Consider the following 20776-nt stretch of genomic DNA (forward strand, 5'->3'; position numbering starts at 1 on the left):
ACACCCCGGAGACCATTCCATCCATAGCCGTAGTTGTGCAGACAGATAATTCTGCTTCCTTATATAGCCCTACAGCATCCCACTGTATAGATGTCCCGTGGCTTACTGCTATTACAAGTAACGCCACCACAGAATACCCTCTGCACGTCTTTTCTTATTTTCACCTGTGTATTTTTGGAATAGATCTTATAAATAGGATTGTGTGGTCAAAAGACAATGTACGTGTAATTTTGCTCAATATTGTCAAATTCCTCTCCTTAGAGGTGGTGCCATTTTTGTAAATCTCTTGACATCTCAGGGGACTTCCTTTAAAATCCCTGAAAGGGATCTAATTCAATTCTCCACATTCTGGACAAAGGAAATTTCTTTTGAGAAAGGGCAATGATGTGCTCAAGGAACTGCCTTTATCCCTCACCTTTTAAATACACAGTTTACACATAATTCTTTTCATGTCAGAGAAATCAAGCACAATATTAAACATTCAGATTGAAAATATCACAGGTTAGCTTAGGTCTTTGCAAACTACAAGTGGTTCCCTGAACTGAAACTGAAGTTCACGGAGGAGATCGGGAGACTCCTCGGTGCCCTCTCCTTCCCCCCATTTAACAAGTAAGATCTGATGTGCATTATGATGGCACCACACGTGGATACTGGCTCCCGTCCACATCCACCGCAGAACATCTCCCCCAGCCTCCTTTTCCGCACAGGATCCTCCCAGCGTCTGAGGTTAGGCACTGTTACATGTGTTATCTCATTTACTCATTTACCTCACAATAACACTATGAGGTGGATGCCCTATTGGCCCCCTTTTAAACCTGAAGAAATGAAAGAGCAGAGAAGTGAAGCTACTTGTCCAAGGTCACACAGTTAGCAAGCAAATAGGGAGCCAGGATGTGCACGCAGGCATTCCAGCTCTAAAGCCTACCTTTAACTGTTGTGCTGTGGTGCTTCCACGTTTCAGACCTTCATCATCTTTTGCCCAACCAGTGCAGCGGCCTCCCAACTACACCCAACCCACCTCTAGGAGCACACCTACACACACAAACACTTGTGCACACATGCACAAAACTCTGCCATTTATCCTTCTCCAATACCAATATAATCTTTCCAGAAAACAGATCTCATTACATCAGACCCCTGCTCACAAATGACTACTCAAAAGAGAACATCCAAACTCCTTACCTTGAGAAACATGTTCTGTATCACCAGCATCCTGCCTGTCTGCATCCTCAGTGCTAGCCATTCCCAGACACTCCATCCCATTAGTTAAAAACACATTCTGATCTCCAGTCATGTGGAATTACTCTGAGGCTCCCAGGTCATCATGGTTTTTCTCCTCTCAGAAAATGAGTCTTTTCTCCCACCTCCATCTAGATCCCACCCTCTCCCATCTACTTCACAAGACCTTCTTATGCTGAGATTCAGAACCAGCTCAGAATGGCTTCCTCAAACATCTGGGCTGGTCCTTCCTGAACGCCCTCTCCTCTACCCTCTATGCCTATACAAAACCTGCTATAACATGACTTTCATTCTCACTACCTCAACCCTCTTCTCCACCTGCACTCAGAGGTACTCATTTTATCAGGTCTTCTTTTGTTTATCCTTCTAGTATTTTTTTTTTAACAAAGTATACATTAAAGCTCAACATTCAGAAAACTAAGATCATGGCATCCGGTCCCATCACTTCATGGGAAATAGATGGGGAAACAGTGGAAACAGTGTCAGACTTCATTTTTTTGGGCTCCAAAATCACTGCAGATGATGACTGCAGCCATGAAATTAAAAGATGCTTACCCCTTGGAAGGAAAGTTATGACTAACCTAGACAGCATATTCAAAAGCAGAGACATTACTTTGCCAACAAAGGTCCGTCTAGTCAAGTCTATGGTTTTTCCAGTGGTCATGTATAGATGTGAGAGTTGGACTGTGAAGAAAGCTGAGCGCCGAAGAATTGATGCTTTTGAACTGTGGTGTTGGAGAAGACTCTTGCGAGTCCCTTGGACTGCAAGGAGATCCAACCAGTCCATCCTAAAGGAGATCAGTCCTGGATGTTCATTGGAAGGACTGATGCTGAAGCTGAAACCCCAATACTTTGGCCACCTCATGTGAAGAGTTGACTCATTGGAAAAGACCCTGATGCTGGGAGGGATTGAGGGCAGGAGGAGAAGGAGATGACAGAGGATGAGATGGCTGGATGGTATCACTGACTCGATGGACATGGGTTTGAGTGAACTCTGGGAGTTGGTGATGGACAGGGAGGCCTGGCGTGCTGCAATTCATGGGGTCACAAAGAGTTGGACATGACTGAGTGACTGAACTGAACAGAACTGATACATAAAATCTGTATATAATATATATACATATAATTTACATGATAATATTATACATATGTTCCTATTCTCCCCTTTTCTTACACAAAAGGTAGCCAACTATACACACTTTTTGCACCCTACTTTTTCTGCTTGATATATCCTTGGCATTTCTCTGTTACAGCACACAGAGATGGTCCTTGTAGTATGAGAGGATAGAGCCACATCTATTTACTCATCGCCTGTTGCTCGACTTGGAGTAGAGTATATCCCCTTATTTCAAGGGACTGAATGAGACCCAGTCCTGTTGCTCTTCATCCAACATCAAGATCCCACTGGATGCACAGCTTAGATCTCTGCCAAAGAGAGTCCAATGAGACTGGCCACTGCCAGAGCCACAATAAGAGACCAAGTTACTGATGCCAGCAGGAGCAGCTCAGGTTCTGTACCTTCTTTTACGTCCAAGAATCACACCAGAGCAGAGGCTATGATCCTTTCAGTTCAGTTCAGTTCAGTTCAGTCACTCAGTCGTGTTTGACTCTTTGCAACCCCATAGACTGCAGCACGCCAGGCTTCCCCGTTTATCACGAACTCCCGGAGCTTACTCAAACTCATGTCCATTGAGTCGGTGATGCCATCCAACCATCTCATCCTCTGTCATCCCCTTCTCCTCCTGCCTTCAATCTTTCCCAGCATCAGGGGCTTTTCAAATGAATCAGTTCTTCACATCAAGTGGCCAAAGGATTGGAGTTTCAGCTTCAGCATCAGTTCTTCCAAAGAATATTCAAGACTGACTTCCTTTAGGATGGACTGGTTGGATCTCCTTGCAGTCCAAGGGACTCTCAAGAGTCTTTTCCAACACCACAGTTCAAAAGTATCAATTCTTCGGCGTTCAGCTTTCTTTATAGTCCAACTCTCACATCCATACATGACTACTGGAAAAACCATAACCTTGACTAGATGGACCTTTGTTTGCAAAGTAATGTCTCTGCTTTATAATATGCTGTCTAGGTTGGTCATAACTTTTTTCCCAAGGAGCAGGTGTCTTTTAATTTCATGGCTGAAGTCACCATCTACAGTGATTATGGAGCCCCCAAAAATAAAGTCACTGTTTCCATTGTTTCCCCATCTGTTTGCCATGAAGTGATGAGACCAGATGCCATGATCTTAATTTTCTGAATGTTGAGTTTTAAGCCAACTTTTTCACTCTCCTTTTTCACTTTCATCAAGAGGCTCTTTAGCTCTTCTTTGCTTTCTGCACTAAGGGTGGTGTCATCTGCATAGCTGAGGTTATTGATATTTCTCCCGGCAATCTTGATTCCAGCTTGTGCTTCATCCAGCTTGGCATTTCATATGCTGTACTCTGCATATAAATTAAATAAGCAGGGTGACAATATACAGCCTTGACATACTCCTTTCCTGATCTGGAACCAGTCTGTTGTTCCATGTCCAATTCTAACTGTTGTTTCTTGACCTGCATACAGATTTCTCAGGAGGCAGGTCAGGTGGTCCGGTATTCTACCTCTTTAAGAATTTTCCACAGTTTGTTGTGATCCACACAATCAAAGGCTTTGGCATAGTCAGTAAAGCATAAGTAGATGTTTTTCTGGAACTCTCGCTTTTTCAATTATCCAACAGATGGCCATTTGACCTCTGGTTCCTCTGCCTTTTCTAAATCCAGCTTGAACATCTGGAAGTTTACGATCCTCTAACATCTTGGAATTTCGCTTCAGTTTACAGAACCACAAAATTCAGATCCAGTAGCCCACAGAGTTCACATCTTAGGTGGACTCAAAGAGGAAACAAATGGTACCATGTGTCATTAACTAAACTTGGCATTTCATCTAGTCATTCAACAAATATTTAGTGAACTGCTTCTAGGTACCAGGTATTGTTCTTAGGTGTGCACACATGCATGCTCAGTCGCTCCAGTTGTGTCTGACTCTGCGTCCCTATGGACTGTAGCCTGCCAGGCTTCTCTGTCCATGGGGTGCTCCAGGCAAAAATACTGGAGTGGGTTTCCATGCCTTCCTCAAGGGGATCTTCCTGACTCAAGGATTGAACCCATTTCTCCTGTGTCTCCTGTGTCTCCTGCATCGCAGGCAGATAAGATTCTTTACCCACTGATGGGGGTATAAATCACTGGGTGAAGCTCACTGGCACAGGCAGGATGCTAGGAAATAAAACAGACAAGGAAACCATAATAAATAGGGACTTCCTTGGTGGTCCAGTGGTTAAGACTCTACACTTCCACTGCAGAAACATGGGTTTGATCCCTGGTCAGGTAACGAAGATCCTGCATGCTGTATGGTATGGCCAAAATAATAATAATAATACATAAGTACAATAAGTAAATGATATAATCTGTTTGAAGATGACGAGTACTATGGAAAAGATAGAACAAAGTAAGGGAGTTTGGACTGGAAGATACAGGATGCAACTGAAGTACAGTGGTCAAAGTAGATCTCAGTGGGAAATCATGACAAATAAGTTATTTCGGGGGCAACTCCTTTTTGCAGCTGTCACAGGTCAACTGTCATTAGCACTGCCACAATTAAACTGTCACCATCATCACAGTGTCAAGGTAACAACAAAGTATCTGAGGGTTGCAGTCGTCTTGAATTGTGTTGTTCTAGAAATTGCTTGAAATAAGCAGAGTATTCACGGAGGGCTTGAAAACCCTTTTTGTGACCTAGAAATTTCTTTCTTGGAAAGCTTTGAGGCAATGGGGCTTAAAGGATGTCCCAAGTGGTCCCGTTTCATTTCAAACTTCCCCTGTTTGAAATGAATCTCAGAGAAGAAATTCAGCCTGGAAATTTCCTGTGCCTTTAAAGGCACAATCAGGTCCCCAGCTGGAGATGGTGGAGTGAGACAGAAAGCCAGGTTACATTGAGACAAACGTGTGTTCAGCATGTCCTTCCTATATTCCTGTGTCACATCGTTGATTCTTACAACCAATCTCACATCCTGTGAGAAGCCCACACTCTCTCAGAAGCCCTGCACTTCGGCCCACATTGTGACTTGAAGGTGGCATCTGGCCCTAAGCTAGAGCTTCTTACTTCCTGAGTCTGTGCCCCCACACACCCAACTGCTTAGACCACCTCTCCAATCATAAAGACCAAACACCAAGCTTTGGTCTCCCATCAGTTCTCAGCCATGAGGCCCTTCCAAGTGGATTTTCTCATCACAAAGTTGCTGAGATCGAAAGTTAGGTTGCAGCTAACTTGCTCCATCTCTCATGGACTCAACATACTATGTGCCAGGGACCCTGCCAGACGCTGAGGACACCCAGACAAATGACAGTGGTCCTGCCTGCAAAGACTCTGCAGGGTGTTCAGGGAAGACCAACAGGAGGTGCGTTAGTCGCTCAGTTGTGTCTGACTCTTTGTGACCCCATGGACTGAGCATGGGGTGAATGCTACAGGTGAGGCCACAGAGTGTTACAGGAAACAGGCTCTCACCCCATCCTTGAAGACAAAAGGAATGTTCCATCTGAGGAGAGAGAAGGTAGTTCAGGTGAAGGAAACGGGACGGGATGGCAGCCAAGAGAGAATAGAGAGAGTTAATGGGGGGCAAGGCCAGAAGGGGCTTGAATCTCGACCTACAGGCGACGAGAAACTTCCCCAGGGCTTTAAGCAAGCAGATGATATGGTTAGCACTGTGCTCCCATAGAGAAAAGAAAGATCTGAGGACAGGCCCCACTGGGAGGCCTGGGGAAGAGGTGGTGGGCACGGAAAGTGGGGAGGGGTTCCCAAGGAAGAAGGAGGCAGTGTAAACTGGAGCGGGTCAGAGCTGGGCTCTGAGCCTGGGCTCTCCAATCACTGGCGGGAGGACCCTGAACTCCTCGTACTTACTTAATCCCTACCTACTTCACAGGGCTGTTGGAGGATTAAATGGGATAACCTAGGAGGAAAAACAGTGCCTTGTGAGCCATACAGCACGGCAGGACACCAGTGCTGTCCAATCCCTCCTGCACTGTCGCATCTGTAGACCCTTCATCGCTAGGAGACTTAAATTTACCCTCACAGACACGAAGGTTTCCTCTGCTCACTGAACTTCTCTGACAGCTAAGTGGCCTTTGGTAAATCTGATCTTCCTTCTGGACCTGGCTTCCTTTTCTACAAGAGAACTGAATCAGATGATCTCCAGGGCCCCTTTCAGCTTGAAGTTTTGCTTTCTTATTCGCCTTGTAGCCCAATTTCCAGAGTAATAATTATTTGTCAAATGAAAACTTATTGACAGAAGAATCATCAATAGAAGGAAAAGAACCAAGCTAATGAGTGATTGACACTGAAAACTAAGGTGATAAAGTGTGTGTTCTTTAAAAACCCTGAAGGATCGTATCAATAAGTTCCATTCAAAGACACAGTCATAAAAATTCAAAGGAATTTTCATCTCCCCCAAACTGATTCTTATTTATAACATCTGTGCTCCCAAAAGGTTGAATTATCATTGGCTTAGATATTTACCTAAGAAAACTAAAGACATGTCCACATTAAAACTTGCAAAGAAATATTCATACAACTTTATTGTAATAGCCAAAAAATTGGAAACAGTGTAAATGTCCATCAGCAGGTAAGTGATAAACAATGTATGACATATCCATAAAACAGAAAGCCACTCAGCAATGAAAAGGACCAAACTTTCGATATGCGCAAAAGAACAGATAAAATTGTAAGCTGAAAGAAAACTCACAGAATGAGAGAAAATACTTGCAAATCATGTATCTGATAAGGGTCTAGGATTCAGAATTTATAAATTCTGAATCTGATTCATAACTTCACACAAAAAAATAAACAACTACGTTTAAAAAGAGACAAAGGACTTTTCTCTGAAAAAGATAAACACAACAAACACATGAAAAGATGCTCAGCGTTATTAGTCATTAGGGAATGCAAATCAAAACCACCATGGGATCGCACTTCACACTCACTAGGATGGCCATAAATTTTTTTTTTTAATGGAAAATAACAAGTGTTGGCAAAGCTGAAAAGAAACTGGAACCCTCATTCATTACTGGTGGAAATGTAAAATGGTGCAGTTACTTGGAAAACACTTTGGAAGTGCCTCAATAAATTAAACACAGAATTACCATATGACTCAGCAATTCCACGTCAAGATACATACCCAAATGGATTGGAAACAGATGTTCAAGCCAAAACTTGCACACAAAATTCATAGCAGAATGATTCACCATAGTCAAAAGGTAGAAACAGCCCAAATCCATCAACTGATGAACGGAAAAACAAAACATTATCTATCCATACAATTTACTCAGCAATAAAAAGGAATCAGGTACTGATACAGGTCACAATATGGATGAACCCTGAAAATACTACACTAAGGGAAAGAAAGCTAATATAAAAGGCCACATATTATATGATTCCATTTATATGAACTGTCCAGAACAGGCAAGTCCATAGACACGGAAAAAACAGATTAGTGATTGCCAAAGGCCTGGGAGAGGAGGGAACAACAGCTTAATGAGGACAGGGTTTCCTTTCGGGCGGATGCAGATGTTCTGGAAACAGACAGCAGTAGCCGTTAAGCAACATTGTGAATATACTTAAAACGACCAAATTACCCTTGAAAACCATTAAAATGGTTAACGTACATGTATTTTATCACAGTTTTGAAAAATATTATTTCCCCCCAAATCATTATGCGAGTGAAAGAGCCAAGTAACAAAAAGAGTGCATACTATGATTTCATTTGTATAAAATTCTAGAAAATGCAAACTCATCTATAATGCTGGATCACTAGTAGCCTGAGAGGAAAGGGGTTAAGGAAAAGAGAGAAGGATAAATTATAAAAGGCATGAATAAACTCTTGGGGGTGATACAAATGTTTACTATCTTTATTATTTGATGGATGTTTTAAACATGTACAGCTTAGTGAACTTCAATTACACTTCTGCAAAACTGAGAAAAGATCAACAAATGTTTTAAAAATTATCCCTGGCCCTCTAAATTCTTACACTTACTAAATTTCTATTTGAAATACACGGGGGAACTGTTTAGAGGATCTTTGCTATAAACCCTTTTGAAAGTCAAAAGCAAACAATCTTTCCCTGATTTATTGATTCTATTAAGTGTGCTTTTTACATTCAATGGTTTCTTAAAGCAAAAGAACACCTGTAACAATATCTGCTAAAACCGTTCAAGAGTATGTCTGGTGGAGACTAAGCGAGCTTGATGTGGCCATGTTTCAAGTCAGAAATTCTTTTTGCTATTAATAGGCGCCTAGGACACTTTAATCATTGCTGAATCCTGGTTTTTTGAATTGGTTCAAAAAAGGTCTGGTAGAACTTGGCAGAGGCTCACTCTGCAAATCAAACGATCATATCTGTTATTAGTTGAGCACATGCTGAGAGGATTATAAGTGTTTATGTACTCTCCGTGAGCATCCAGTTCAGATCTTGCCTAAGATGCATAACGACAGAATAAGACAGTGAATCAAATGCCAGAGTCAGATTTGCTCGTGGAATTTAAATTGGGATATGGATTTCACTTTAAACCAAAAGTAATACTTAAAGCCACCAGAAACGGAAAAAGAGGTTTCTGATCGGACTGCTTAGTTTGTCTCAAATTAAATTTGGCAGAGTTTCAAATTTATTTCCGTAATCTTTCCATAATAATATTTTCTTTGTAAATAATGGGTTTTTTAATAATTATTCTGAGGATGCAGATATTTACATACAGATGACATGATCACTTGAATTTATATAACATTCTCCCATCCCAGCCCCACACCACCAGTTCTTTCATAAATACTATTTTCCTTTAGCTTTGTTGAGCCCTTTGAAGTTTGTGACTTGATTTCTTCATCTGTAAAATGGGGTGAATAGGGGCATTAACTTCACAGGATTATTGTTGGATATTAAACATATATAAAGTGCTGAGACTATTGGCTGACTCACAGGAATCACTCAATGAATGTTCAGTGTTATTCACGTAATTATTACTATTCCCTTTTACAGATGAGAACACTGAGGCTCAGCGCTAGTGGTGGCAAAGCTGAATCCAGAACACAGAGCATGCTTATTCCTGATTCTTTTCACTACTCCACACCACTTTCCCCACCCATACATATTTTGTGCATGAAAATAAGAGTACCAATTGAGAAGAGGCAAAAATAGTTGTGTAACTTAAATCTAAAAAGCATGAACAAATTGGTAGGCACAGACCAACTCCAAGACTCATCCAGTTTAGGCCCCAGGGCAAGTCATCAGTCATTTTTAAAGTCGGCTTCATATAGTGATTTTGAAAAAGGAGATTAAAGGTTTCTGCAAAGAGTCAACTGAGCTTTGAGGATGCCCCCCAAATTGTGCCAGCTAGCAAAAATGACATTATCGCCCACTCACTGCTTCAACATTAAAAGGGGTTTACATTCACTTTGTATGGACATTAAAAAGTACTGCAGCTCAGGACAGAATGTCTCTGGAGGGGTTACATGGAAAGCGGCAGGCCCATCAATTAAGTCCTTTCTTATCAGGTCAAGACTAGAAAAATCCAGAGGCTCCAGATAACAATGCAAACATATTTGCAAGGCTGTCTGATTTAATCTATTTATCCAAATTAACCTATTCTAAAGTGATATTTAGTTAAGTTTCCAGTTCCAGGAATTTCATTGAGAAGGGTTTTTTTTTTTTTTGCTTGTTTGTTTGTTTAAGGTGGTCAAGTTAAAAGATAAAATCACTAGACGAAAGTTTGTTGGGAAACAGGGTATTCAGAGGGTCTCACAGGATCACTTCCAAAGACAACCTAATCATAGACAGATTAGATAGAGAGATCTGGCAGTGACCATGTTAACCAAGGGATCAAACTTAGTGGAACATATATCACCTGTTGAATGCATACCCTTGCCAAAATGCTTAACCTGAATCTGGCCATGAGGAAACAACAAATACATCCTGATCATGGTTCCTTCTTATTTTTTTACATATTTATTTTTTAAAAAGAATTTGACTATACCCCACTGCATATGGAACCTTAATTCCCCAACCAGGGATTGAACCCCTGCCTCCTGCACTGGAAGACAGAGTCTTAACCACTGGACTACCAGGGAAGCCCTCAGTTCATGGTTCATTCTGTAGTGGGGACTCTGGTCACGAAGAGCAGAAAAGAGCAGGTACTAAATTCAAAGTTTAGCAGGTGCTAAATTCAAAGAGATACCATAAACAATGTACTTGAATCTGAACCAGAGGGGTTTAAGAATTGCTATATGAGACATTTTTCTGACAACTGGAAAAAGTTAAAAATTAAGTGTTTATTGGAGAAATCATTTAAGTAAGACTAACCATCTTAGATGCAACAACAGCATCATGGCTATGCAATTTACTTCCAGGTGCTAAAGAAAAATACGTGACACTGCTTCTGTTTGGAAATATGGAACAGAGTGTGAGGTGCCCTAGAGAGACCCAGTCTACCCCTACACGTAGAAAGATCTTTGTGGGAAGTACTGAGCCCACACTCTACAGCCCTCAAGCCGCAACTACTGAGCCCTCATGCTGTAACTACTGAAGCCGGTGTGCCTAGAGCCTGGCACAAGAAATGCCAGCGCAATGAGAAGCCCTAGCACAGCAACAGAGTAACCTCTGCTTGCCACAACTAGAGACAGCCCCGGCAAAGCAATGAAGAGCCAGTGCAGCCAAAAATAGATAAATAATTTTTTAAAAAAGAAAACAGAAAGATCTTTGTGGGGAGAGATGGGAGGAGATAACACACCCAGAGATAATTTTCAAAATTCTCTTTCAGAGGTCGACTAGAGCTGGCAGATAAAAAGGAATGCTCTCCATTTCCTTCTCGCTCATTTCCAGGCAGGAGAAAAGGGCAAATAACAGAAAACGCAACAGACAGAAATATGAGGATTCTTATGCTAGCCTGACCCCCACTTGCTGTATGACTTCAAACAATTCTCTTGACTTCTCTGATGCTCACTTGCCTTACCCTGAAAAACAGGGCGGCTGGGCTAAAGCAGCTCTCAGATGCCTTCCAGATCTAAAATTTAAGATGCGAATGGCTCATTCAGTCTTACAGACAACATGCAATGCCAATGTGAAAAGTCTATTCCTTCTTTTTTTTAATGGAAATAAGTGTTTCCTCTCTGATTAGAAAATTAATACATGCTCACTGGAAAAAAAAAAAAACTATAAAAAGGGAAAAAAGAAAGACAAACCACTATAATTGCACCACCTAGAGTTAAAACCACTATTAATATCTTTTATTTGTTCTTTAGATGGTTTTTCAGGCTTGAGGAACCAGCACATGCTCATAAAGGTTTTTTAAAAAACATAAGATCCCAATATATGTGCTGTTTGTAATTCTTTTAGTTAACAATATTATATGGTTTACATTCCATATTAACAAATATAGAATAAAGGCATCATTCTAATGGATGAATGGTACATGCTATTATACAAGCACGTGATTTATTTTCTCAATGAGAAACATCTGGGTGGTTTCTAATTTTTTGTCCTTCTAGAAAATGCTGCAATAAATATCCTCAGGTTCATCCTCATTATGTAAATAACAAAGTATCTAAATCAAGATTTAATCACACTACCCCTCTCCCTTTTCATAAAAGTTTAAAAAAAAAAAATCTCTTTTCAAGTATTAAATAAAGGCTCTCCCGTAACTCCAGACTACAGTGAGCCTGCCAGCCCAGGAGCATGCAGGGCCCTGAGGAGACCTGGGCTTTCGAATGCTCTGGAAGCAACGTTTGATCTCTTTGATTTCAAGGAGGCACTCGGAAACCTGAGGCCCAGCTTCTGGATAACTGTGATCTCTTTGCAAAGTGTTTGTCGGCGCAGAGTTCTGGGCGAGTCTGCGGCCCAGGCTGCGGCGAATGAGTACAGCAGGCAGCATCTAGTCCTAGCCTGGGCAGCCAGCAGGCTCCTCCAAACGTCTGTCGGCCTATGCTTATGTTTTCTGCCTTTAAAAATAATAACGCCACCAAACACACTCCCACCTGCCTATATTCAATACAATCTAATTTAGACACATGAAAATTACTAGATCTGTTTCCCAAATTGAGAACCATACTCTTTCTACAAACTCAAGCATTCACTTTAACATTCCAAAATAATGAACATTCCAAAGTATTTGTTTTTATTTTTTTAAGTTGGTAATAATTAGGAAACAGTATGAAATGCCCTCCTTTTCACTGACATTAGAATCTACCTGTTTTAAAATTATGTCATTGATCCAAATGTCATTGATCCAGCACTTTGCAAGTGCTGAAGAACACTTTTAATTCTCTTTTTGTGGCTACTGCTGTTTCCGTGAGTAATCAGTCTCACAAACATGTACCTGAGCCCTTGATTAAAATGTAACTGATTCTCCATCACATGTGAAGGCAAGGAGAGGCCTCCTACAGTGATAAGCACTCAGCAATATTCCTGGGGATTCACATAATTTTATTCTTGGAAGGAACTGACATTGATCATTTCCAAACCCTGGAGAAGCAGGATTAGGAAGATTAATTGATGTGTCCAGGTTACCCGCTCCCAATCCAGGGTTTCCTTTTCCTCTCTGACCCTCTTTGTCAGAAACCCAACTATTAATTTAAAACAAAGATACTCATTTTACATTTGACAACACCAGAAAGATCCTACCTGTCATTCAATTCAGTAATGAATTCAAAATAGAGCCAAAGAAGTAACTCTGTGAAATGAATACGTCCTTAAAATATATATTACCTTGTCTTCTCCTTCAGCATCATAGCACTGGAGGTCAGGCTTAAGGGTGGGTCTAATAAGAACCAAAAACACATCTGGAAGATAGTCTGCAGACAAGCTGCACCAATGAAAAGTACTTAGGATGTTTAGACAGCCGTGAATGGAGGTTTCCAGGTTTAGATCAGAGTGGAAGTGGCAACTGAGAACTGGTGGGTCATCACTGTGATCCAGAGAAAGCAGGTGCAAAGAAAGAGCAGCAAATAGCTCTGGTGCATCCTTGAAGCAAATACCCACATTAAAGAAGGGAAAAGTGGCGTGAAAACTATCTTCATGGGGTGACAACTACCCCCAAATGCAGGCGTGACCTCCAGCCTTTTGCTTTTGAACACATGGAAAGAATTATTTGGCAAATTGAGCTGCAAGTTATTAACACATCCTCATTCAACTTGCTTCACAGCTCCTGTTTTGCTCATAAAGTACATTCCCATCAATATGGACCATCCCCCTGACAGAGCTGCTGTCAGCGAGCTGGAAAAGTTTCCTTGTAAACTATCAGGGGACTTATTTATCTTATAAAATCCAGCAGGAATTGTAGGAAAAGAGAGGCTCAATTAACTTGTCTGTAACTTCTGCCACTGTAAAGACTTTATCCTATTAGATGGATATACGCCTTAAATCCAAAATACCCCCAACTTGCTGTCTTGAAAATGTCGAAGACTGAAACCTCAGTTGGGTGGAATTAACAGTGACCACCCATTGCGCCAGGCAAAATATCAGCCCACTGCCAATATCCCCTTGGTGGTTGTTGGAAACCAAATTCACATTCCTGATTAAAAATGTGCCTACTTAATTAAAGTCAGGATTTCCCAGTCTTCTCACTGGGGGGGAAGAGGCAATATGAAGCTTCCAGAACACACACATCAGCAAGATCCAGTCAGGTTCATTAACCAGAAAGGGAATTGCCATGTGCTCCTTTCTACAAGCTGCTAATTACCGTCTTTTGCCTGATTTTGGAATACGGATCACTTTACTTTCTGCAAAACCTTTCAATGCACTATTCTAAACACAGCCATCAGTCACTCACACCAGCTGTGGATTCACAGCGACTTTCCTTGTTAAAATACACAAAATCGTATCAGCTACACCATCCCAAACAAGGTAATTACTGTGTCAGGAAATAAAAAATCAGATTAAGCGGAATTTCGTGGCACAGGAGACCCCTTTAAGCTTTTGCCTGACAGAGGGACCAAGGAGGACGAATTTGCCTTTGGAGTTTTAATTCCACTGTCTCAAACTTCTTCCATTCTAGTTTTTCAAGTTTAGTTTGATCTGTTTTAATTCTATCCCTTGGTTAGATCTCAGTTCCTAACATTTTGTAGATTCTTGTTTATCAGAGATGTGAACTGAGCTATACTGGTGTGTTTATTTGAGGATTAGCTGTTGTGGTCAAGGAAGAAATATTTGTTCAACTGGAGTCAAGAACCTACAGCCACAAGAAAAATAAAGCAGAGAGAGAAACTGGATAATGGGGGATCATTTCACTGTGAGTCGATCCTGGTGGGGTTTTTTCCCCCCTGGTGACTTTATGCATAGGCAAAAAGAACTTAACAGATCCAAGTCCACATTCCAACTGACAGATATGGGTTTTTTAAATTATTAATTTGATGAACTGCTAAAGCAGTAGCAAGAGAATAAGTGGACAGAAGAATAAAATAGGGGATAAAATTTGTCTTCTTTTCCTTCCCGTGCAGCATTGGCATTAGAAAAGCTCTGTGTACACCATATGTACAGTCATTTAGTGTGACGAATGGGAATAATGTACTACATTTCATAAAACTGATCTCTGGCAATTTGAGAAAACACTGGATGGCTACACTTACTATCTAAAAGTACTTATCAAAACAAACCCTCAAGCAAAATTTCTTTTTTAAAAAAACAACCCTTAATAGGCTTTCTAGTGAAGCAAAGAAACTTTTCAGAATGTCAAGAACCCTCCCTGTTTTGGGTAAATGCTTAATCCTCTCAGATGTTTTCTCCTGCTGAATGCTTGTCTTATGTGCAGTTTAAGATGGTGTTTAAAATTTTCAAAATTCCTTCTACAAGTGTATCCCTGTTTCCTCTAAAAATGGACCCAAACTGATGTTAGAAAGTGGCACAGATGTTAGAAATTCCAACCTCTTTCCAGAACAGGACCAAGTATGAGTTGAGATAATGTCCCTTTTTGGCAAACTCTCATTTTCTCTCAGATTCTGGAAGTAATTGTCAACATGCCCATTAAAGTGGGTGGACATCACACACAACTTGTCTGAGTGTCACCGTACGAGTTACATGGAGATCCTTCCAAATACAAGACATCTGTAAAATTATCTGCAATCAGAGTGACTACTTGTAATATTCCCTAGACTGATCCGGGGAGCACTGTGCACTGAAGACACAGCCGGCCAGCATCTTAACTCTAGGCAGAAGACTGAAAAAGCAATCAAAACTGGATTTATATCTTCATAAATCACAATACACGCAGGTGACACTATCAAACGCTAAATCAAAACTTTTTCCTTTTCATAATTGATTTTTATTCACTTCATACCAAAATAATCTGGAAAGGAAAAAAATAAGTCATCAATATACAAATTAAAGATGCAACCTGACATCAAGCATTAGTCAGGAGTATTTCACTGCAAATCAAATAATTTAGGAAAATCACCTGAGTGCTCATCTCGTAGATGTATATGCTTGCTTGGTTAATTTTCACCATGATTAGTATCATACTTTCTAACTGCATCTGACAACTGACTTCCACACTGCACACAGAACCAATGACTGCTTTCATTCTGAAGAGTTTTAAAACTTACAACCTAAAACTGTAATTTCTGATGTTCATCAGGATTAATAAATAACTTCTTATAAATCAAGAATTAGGTTTGGTTATAAAGCACAAAATTAAAAAATAAAATACTTTTGAAAATAAAATATTGTGAATATTTGAGGAGATAAATCCTTGTAAAACATTCACTGACACATATCAATGTTGTTCTTTTTCTGTTCATAGGAAGATAATATATATTTTTTAAGCTCTCAAATTATTCTGATTTCCTAAACTTATTCCAAATCTCTTAAGGTGTTATTTATAATTCCTTTGCCCAAATGGCTTACATAATGCTTCAGATTTTATTCAGTAATATCTCCACACTGGCCAGCTTAAAGAATGCATGTTTAAAACACATATCTTATAAGACGTTAGTTATATGCGTCTAAACATGGCTGATAATCTTCATAGGTAAGGCAAATACTAGCCTGAGGTCAGGGGTTAACCAGGGTGGAGAGGTCATGCACCATGCTTGACTGAAGCTAACAATACAACAATGAAAAAACTAAATACACCTGAACAGGACGAAAGACCTCCAGGGTAGTTAACTTCTGATGCAGTCTTCATAAATACAGAGACTGGATTCTATAAAATAAACCCCAAAGTCAATCACATTATTCATTGTCACACCTCATTCTCTTGAGACCAAATGTAACGTAGGTGAATAGGATTCAGTATGTATCATGTTCATGACTGTTACTTTACCAAAATCCTTGATGTCACCCCAAATGAAAACGTTATTAAAGAAGATCAGTAAACACAGAATTTAAGTGAAAAAATTATTGTAATCCTTAAACGCTATGCAACATGAAGATTGATATCTTCATCATTTTGAAAGCAATCAAAGCTCCTCTTACAAATTACATAATAACCTCATTTAAATAACTAGAAAAAACACAAGTTTCCTCAATACAATGCATTTAACATGCCATCCTCTAGAGAATTACAACCAAAGCTCTAGCTTCACAAAATTCTCAAATCAAGAGGCGGACAACTCTTTTTGCCGCTGAGGGCAATCTCTCCCCGCCACATTTTCTCAAAGATGGCTGATGCAAACAGCACCTCATAACTACATAAAAATGGTTGCTCAGATTAAATTATGCAAACGCAGTTTCAAAATAACCTGCTCAAGTTTCAGCGCATTAAAGATGGACCTGCAAATCATTTGTCATGTTATGCCTGCTTCCAGCAGAATCACAGTGGGTGATCAGGCGAGCACAAAACCCAAGTCATCCTTATAAAAAGAAAGACTCTGAAACATAAGCGCACAAACATCAAATCCCATGCGCACATTCACCAGCCTTGGACTTGGCGCCTGAAGACTGATCCGTCACCAGTGCAAAACAAGGAAAAGCCATCAGGTAGTTCCTGAGGTCTCCATCCTGGAACTACTAGCAGAAGGGGCCATCTTTGAACAGCTCAGGCTCATCAATTAAAGTAAAATATTCCAGGGGTGGAATTTTCAAAACAGGGGTGAATTTACAAGGTTAATTTTTTATTACATGAGGTAATTGATATATACTTGAAATGATTCATCTCCCACAAAAATAGCCTTTATTTTCAACCGGGCAATATTTCATAGTCAGACACCCATTTACAAAGATTTTTCTGTGAACATAAAATTCTTGGCTTTTTCCTAATTAAAAGTAAGTGACTGGAAAATGTAGGGTGATTACAATACCAAAACAAGTTCAGTAAACTTAACCTGCAGCCTAATTTCAAGCCAGGAGACACTGATAAGAAGCACATTAGATGTTTCCCAATTAATAATCAGTCAATTAGGGCTTTTTCCTCTTTTACTAAATAAACTTTAGGTTTTAAACATCTTTTCTGTGTTACTTTATATTAAGGACTAAAGAGAAATTTTAAATAATGATGTACTTAAACTGTCCATCATACTTAGTAAATCTTAGCTAAAATGACTTGCAAAACAAAGGGAACAGAATAACAATATAAAATATTTTCAGTTTCAAATAATTAGCTACTTATAGGTAGTTGAAAAGTTTTATAAAATCAAACTAAAGCCAAAAGTTGTCATAAATGGAGCTTTTAATATTCTACCAGTCAAAAGAAAAAGAGGGGGGGAACCATTTTGTTCTGCAACAGGATACCAATGTTCTTTGATGTCAAACATAAATTTTCACTATTCTTCAATGACATGTTAGTCTTAAAAACAATATTTACTTCCATTTACGCCCCATTACTGGTTATTTCTCTTACTACATTTTAATAAGTTTAATAACTCAAAGCATCAACACAACAGCGCTGGAAAACCTCTGCTTCGTTCCATAGGGCTGATTTTGCTGAACTTGTGTTTATTTCTCTTACTTTCTCCAGCTTCACCAAAGCACTCATCGTCCAGGCTTTCCAACACTTCTTACCCTAGTTTTGAGGACTTCACTACAGACTGAGGGAAATTTTTAGGAAAATAAAGATCCTTTCAACAAACCAACATTCTAGGCCTTAAACTGTCCAACAAAATCTGGAAAGAATGAACGGAACCTCACCATTTTACTTTTATCTCCCCCAGATGGGTTGAATAGAGCTTCTGAGAGCACACTGGCCATCCCCAACCTACTCACGCATTGGGACGTCCGGCCCGGAATATTCGCGACCCAAGCCGCACGGTTCCCCCGAACCACGAGATGGTAACATTAATGGAAAACGGTTCCGCTGCTAAGAACTCTTCGCAAGGGCCTTCTTGGAAAGTGTTAACACTTCTTGTGGGGCAAAGCAAACTATGTTGTCCACAAACCGTCGGTACCCTTTGTACCCAGTATCAGGGTCACCATTTAAGGTGGTTTCTTCGGGCGGGCGTCTTACTGACGCGCCCTCCCGCACGCGCGCGCACATACTCGCGCGCGACTCTCCATACATTTCACCGGCCTCCTGGGGCTGGAAAGATGAAATATCGTCTCTAGGCCATTCCCCCGGAATTGAGCTAATTGAGTTTAAAATATCCAGTAGAGAAAAGAAAGGGGATGAGAAAGAACAAAATTATTTTCCCCAAATAGCTTGGTTTTCCTCTCCCCAAGCTGACGAACAGCCGGAATGACACCAACCCTGCCGAGAGGGAGGGCAAGAAAACTTCAAACGCGAGGCGGCCGAGCGAAGTTTAGCCGGGTCCGTAGAGAGGAAGCCACAGAAGGGGGCGCCCAGGGCGCGTCCCCCAAGCGCATCCAGGTCCCCGCTCCCCCTTCCCTCCTCTTACTTTTGGATGATCTGGGGCAGGCTGGCTTGGGGCGGAGGCGGCGGCGGCGGCGGCGGCGGCTGCATCCCTCGCGGGCCTGGGGGCGCCGGGGGCGCCGGGGCACCGGGCACGCTGCGGGCATCTCTGTCCGGTTGCTCGGGGCCGCTGGGCTCGGCGTCCTGGCTCATGGCTGCGGCCAGCACCATGTGAGGCGAGACCGGCCCGGGCTCGCGGCGGGAGAGCGCGCGCGAGGGGCGGCCCCGGGGCACGGGCGCTCACTGGCCGGGGTCCCCGTGCCCAGTCCCCTTGTCCTTCCCGGTAGCGCGGGGAGGAGACGCGATGGGCGGAGAGGAGGCAGTCCCGGCGGCGCCGCCTCCGCCTCCTCCCGCGGGTCCCGCTCGCCCAGCCGGGCCACTCAGAGGTGGGGGCCAGGGGGCGTCTCCCAGCCAGCGGGAGACGTTCGGCGCCCGGGTGGTCAGGGGATCTCTGCCCGTAGCTCCTGGGCGCTGCGTTCTCCACCCGCCACCCGCGCGCCTTCAGGGTCCCCGGGTCGGCTCTCGGCAGCTCAGCTCCACCGCGTAAGGCGGCGAGACACACGGCAACCCGCCGCCGGACGCCGAGCTCTCGCCTCTCCCGCTAGCCGGCGGCCTCCGGACTGTCCCCGGGGACGACGCGCGCGGCCTCGCGCGCTCCTGCCAAGCGGGGCGGACCGAGTGCGCCCCGGGCGTCTGCGCGCATCGCCAGCGCGAGGTGCGCGGGCCTTGGCACCTTCCCGCGATTGGTGCCCAGCCAGCGCCACTCGTGGCTGAGGGGCCCGAACCCGCGGGGGGGAAAGCCCACAACTCCCTCAGGTCGATGCGACTGGTAACCCTAGGTCTAAGATGACCGGACCCGAGGGCTCTCCAAATTGGCAATCCCCAGAGGCAGCCTGTGGGGCCGCCGTGATTTCTTTTCATTTATTTCCCCACTTTTCTAAAAGACCTGCCGCTGTCCCGCGAGCTCAAAGACAAAACAACGTGTATGTTTTATTCTTGTTATTTATTGGCCAAATCTCAGTAGGAAAGTAAAGGATGAAGAGGAGTTCGCTACCATGGCTCTCCCCAGGATCACCGCCTCGGAAGCTCTGCTGGTTGCCCGGGAGCCACCGTGCGCCAGCTCACCTGCACACGGCGGTTCACGGCGGTGGACGCGGGCGTCCTGCGCTGAGGAGTCACCCCACGAGGTGCAGCGTAATGTCCTAGAGCACCGGCAGAGATCTGGGGACGCACCTGGTGCCGCGGAAACGTCCAGAAGCTGGGCAAAGATCTCGGACAGTGGTTACCCTGGAGATCCTTACCGTCTGGCGGACACATAACTTTCTAAATCCTGACACAGGCGCCCCGAGAAACGAGGAAAGGCGTCCCTTGGGTGCCTTGGAAGCCAGAGCGCGCGCCAGGGTGCCCCAGGGCCTGGAACGAAGCTTCCTGGGGGTCTCAGGCCAACCCATCTTCCTCCCGCAGAATTCTGAAGATGAATTCTCCGGGGACCAGCAACTATTGAATCCCCTGGAAGATGATTTCTTCTCTCCCTAGACTGTGAGTTTCTGTCAACTTTCCTGCCGGTTTCAAGAAGTTTAGCCTCCCTTTTGCTGTCATCCTACCTAGATCCTCCCCCACGTCCCTCTCTCCTGTACACACAGGGTCCTGTCTACTCTCTGGCTTCCTTCTTTTCTCTCACTCTCTCCCTTCTTCCCCT

The 20776-nt window shown here is 42.6% G+C and overlaps 1 protein-coding gene across 2 annotated transcripts in view; it reads right to left on the reverse strand.

Moving 5' to 3' along the window:
• The window catches only part of RBM20 (RNA binding motif protein 20), a 196748-nt gene extending 176884 nt beyond the window's left edge, over nucleotides 1-19864 (reverse strand). Inside the window, exon 1 of one of the 2 annotated variants that reach the window (XM_070363308.1) lies at nucleotides 19064-19864. In XM_070363308.1, coding sequence (XP_070219409.1) covers nucleotides 19064-19248 — 185 coding nt within the window. In that variant the 5' untranslated portion in view covers nucleotides 19249-19864. The remainder of the gene's footprint in view (nucleotides 1-19063) is intronic. The other variant, XM_005894760.3, reaches the window with a different exon arrangement.
• Nucleotides 19865-20776: the final 912 nt, after the last annotated feature.

This window comes from Bos mutus, chromosome 26 (assembly GCF_027580195.1).
Source record: "Bos mutus isolate GX-2022 chromosome 26, NWIPB_WYAK_1.1, whole genome shotgun sequence".
Lineage (NCBI taxonomy): Eukaryota > Metazoa > Chordata > Mammalia > Artiodactyla > Bovidae > Bos > Bos mutus.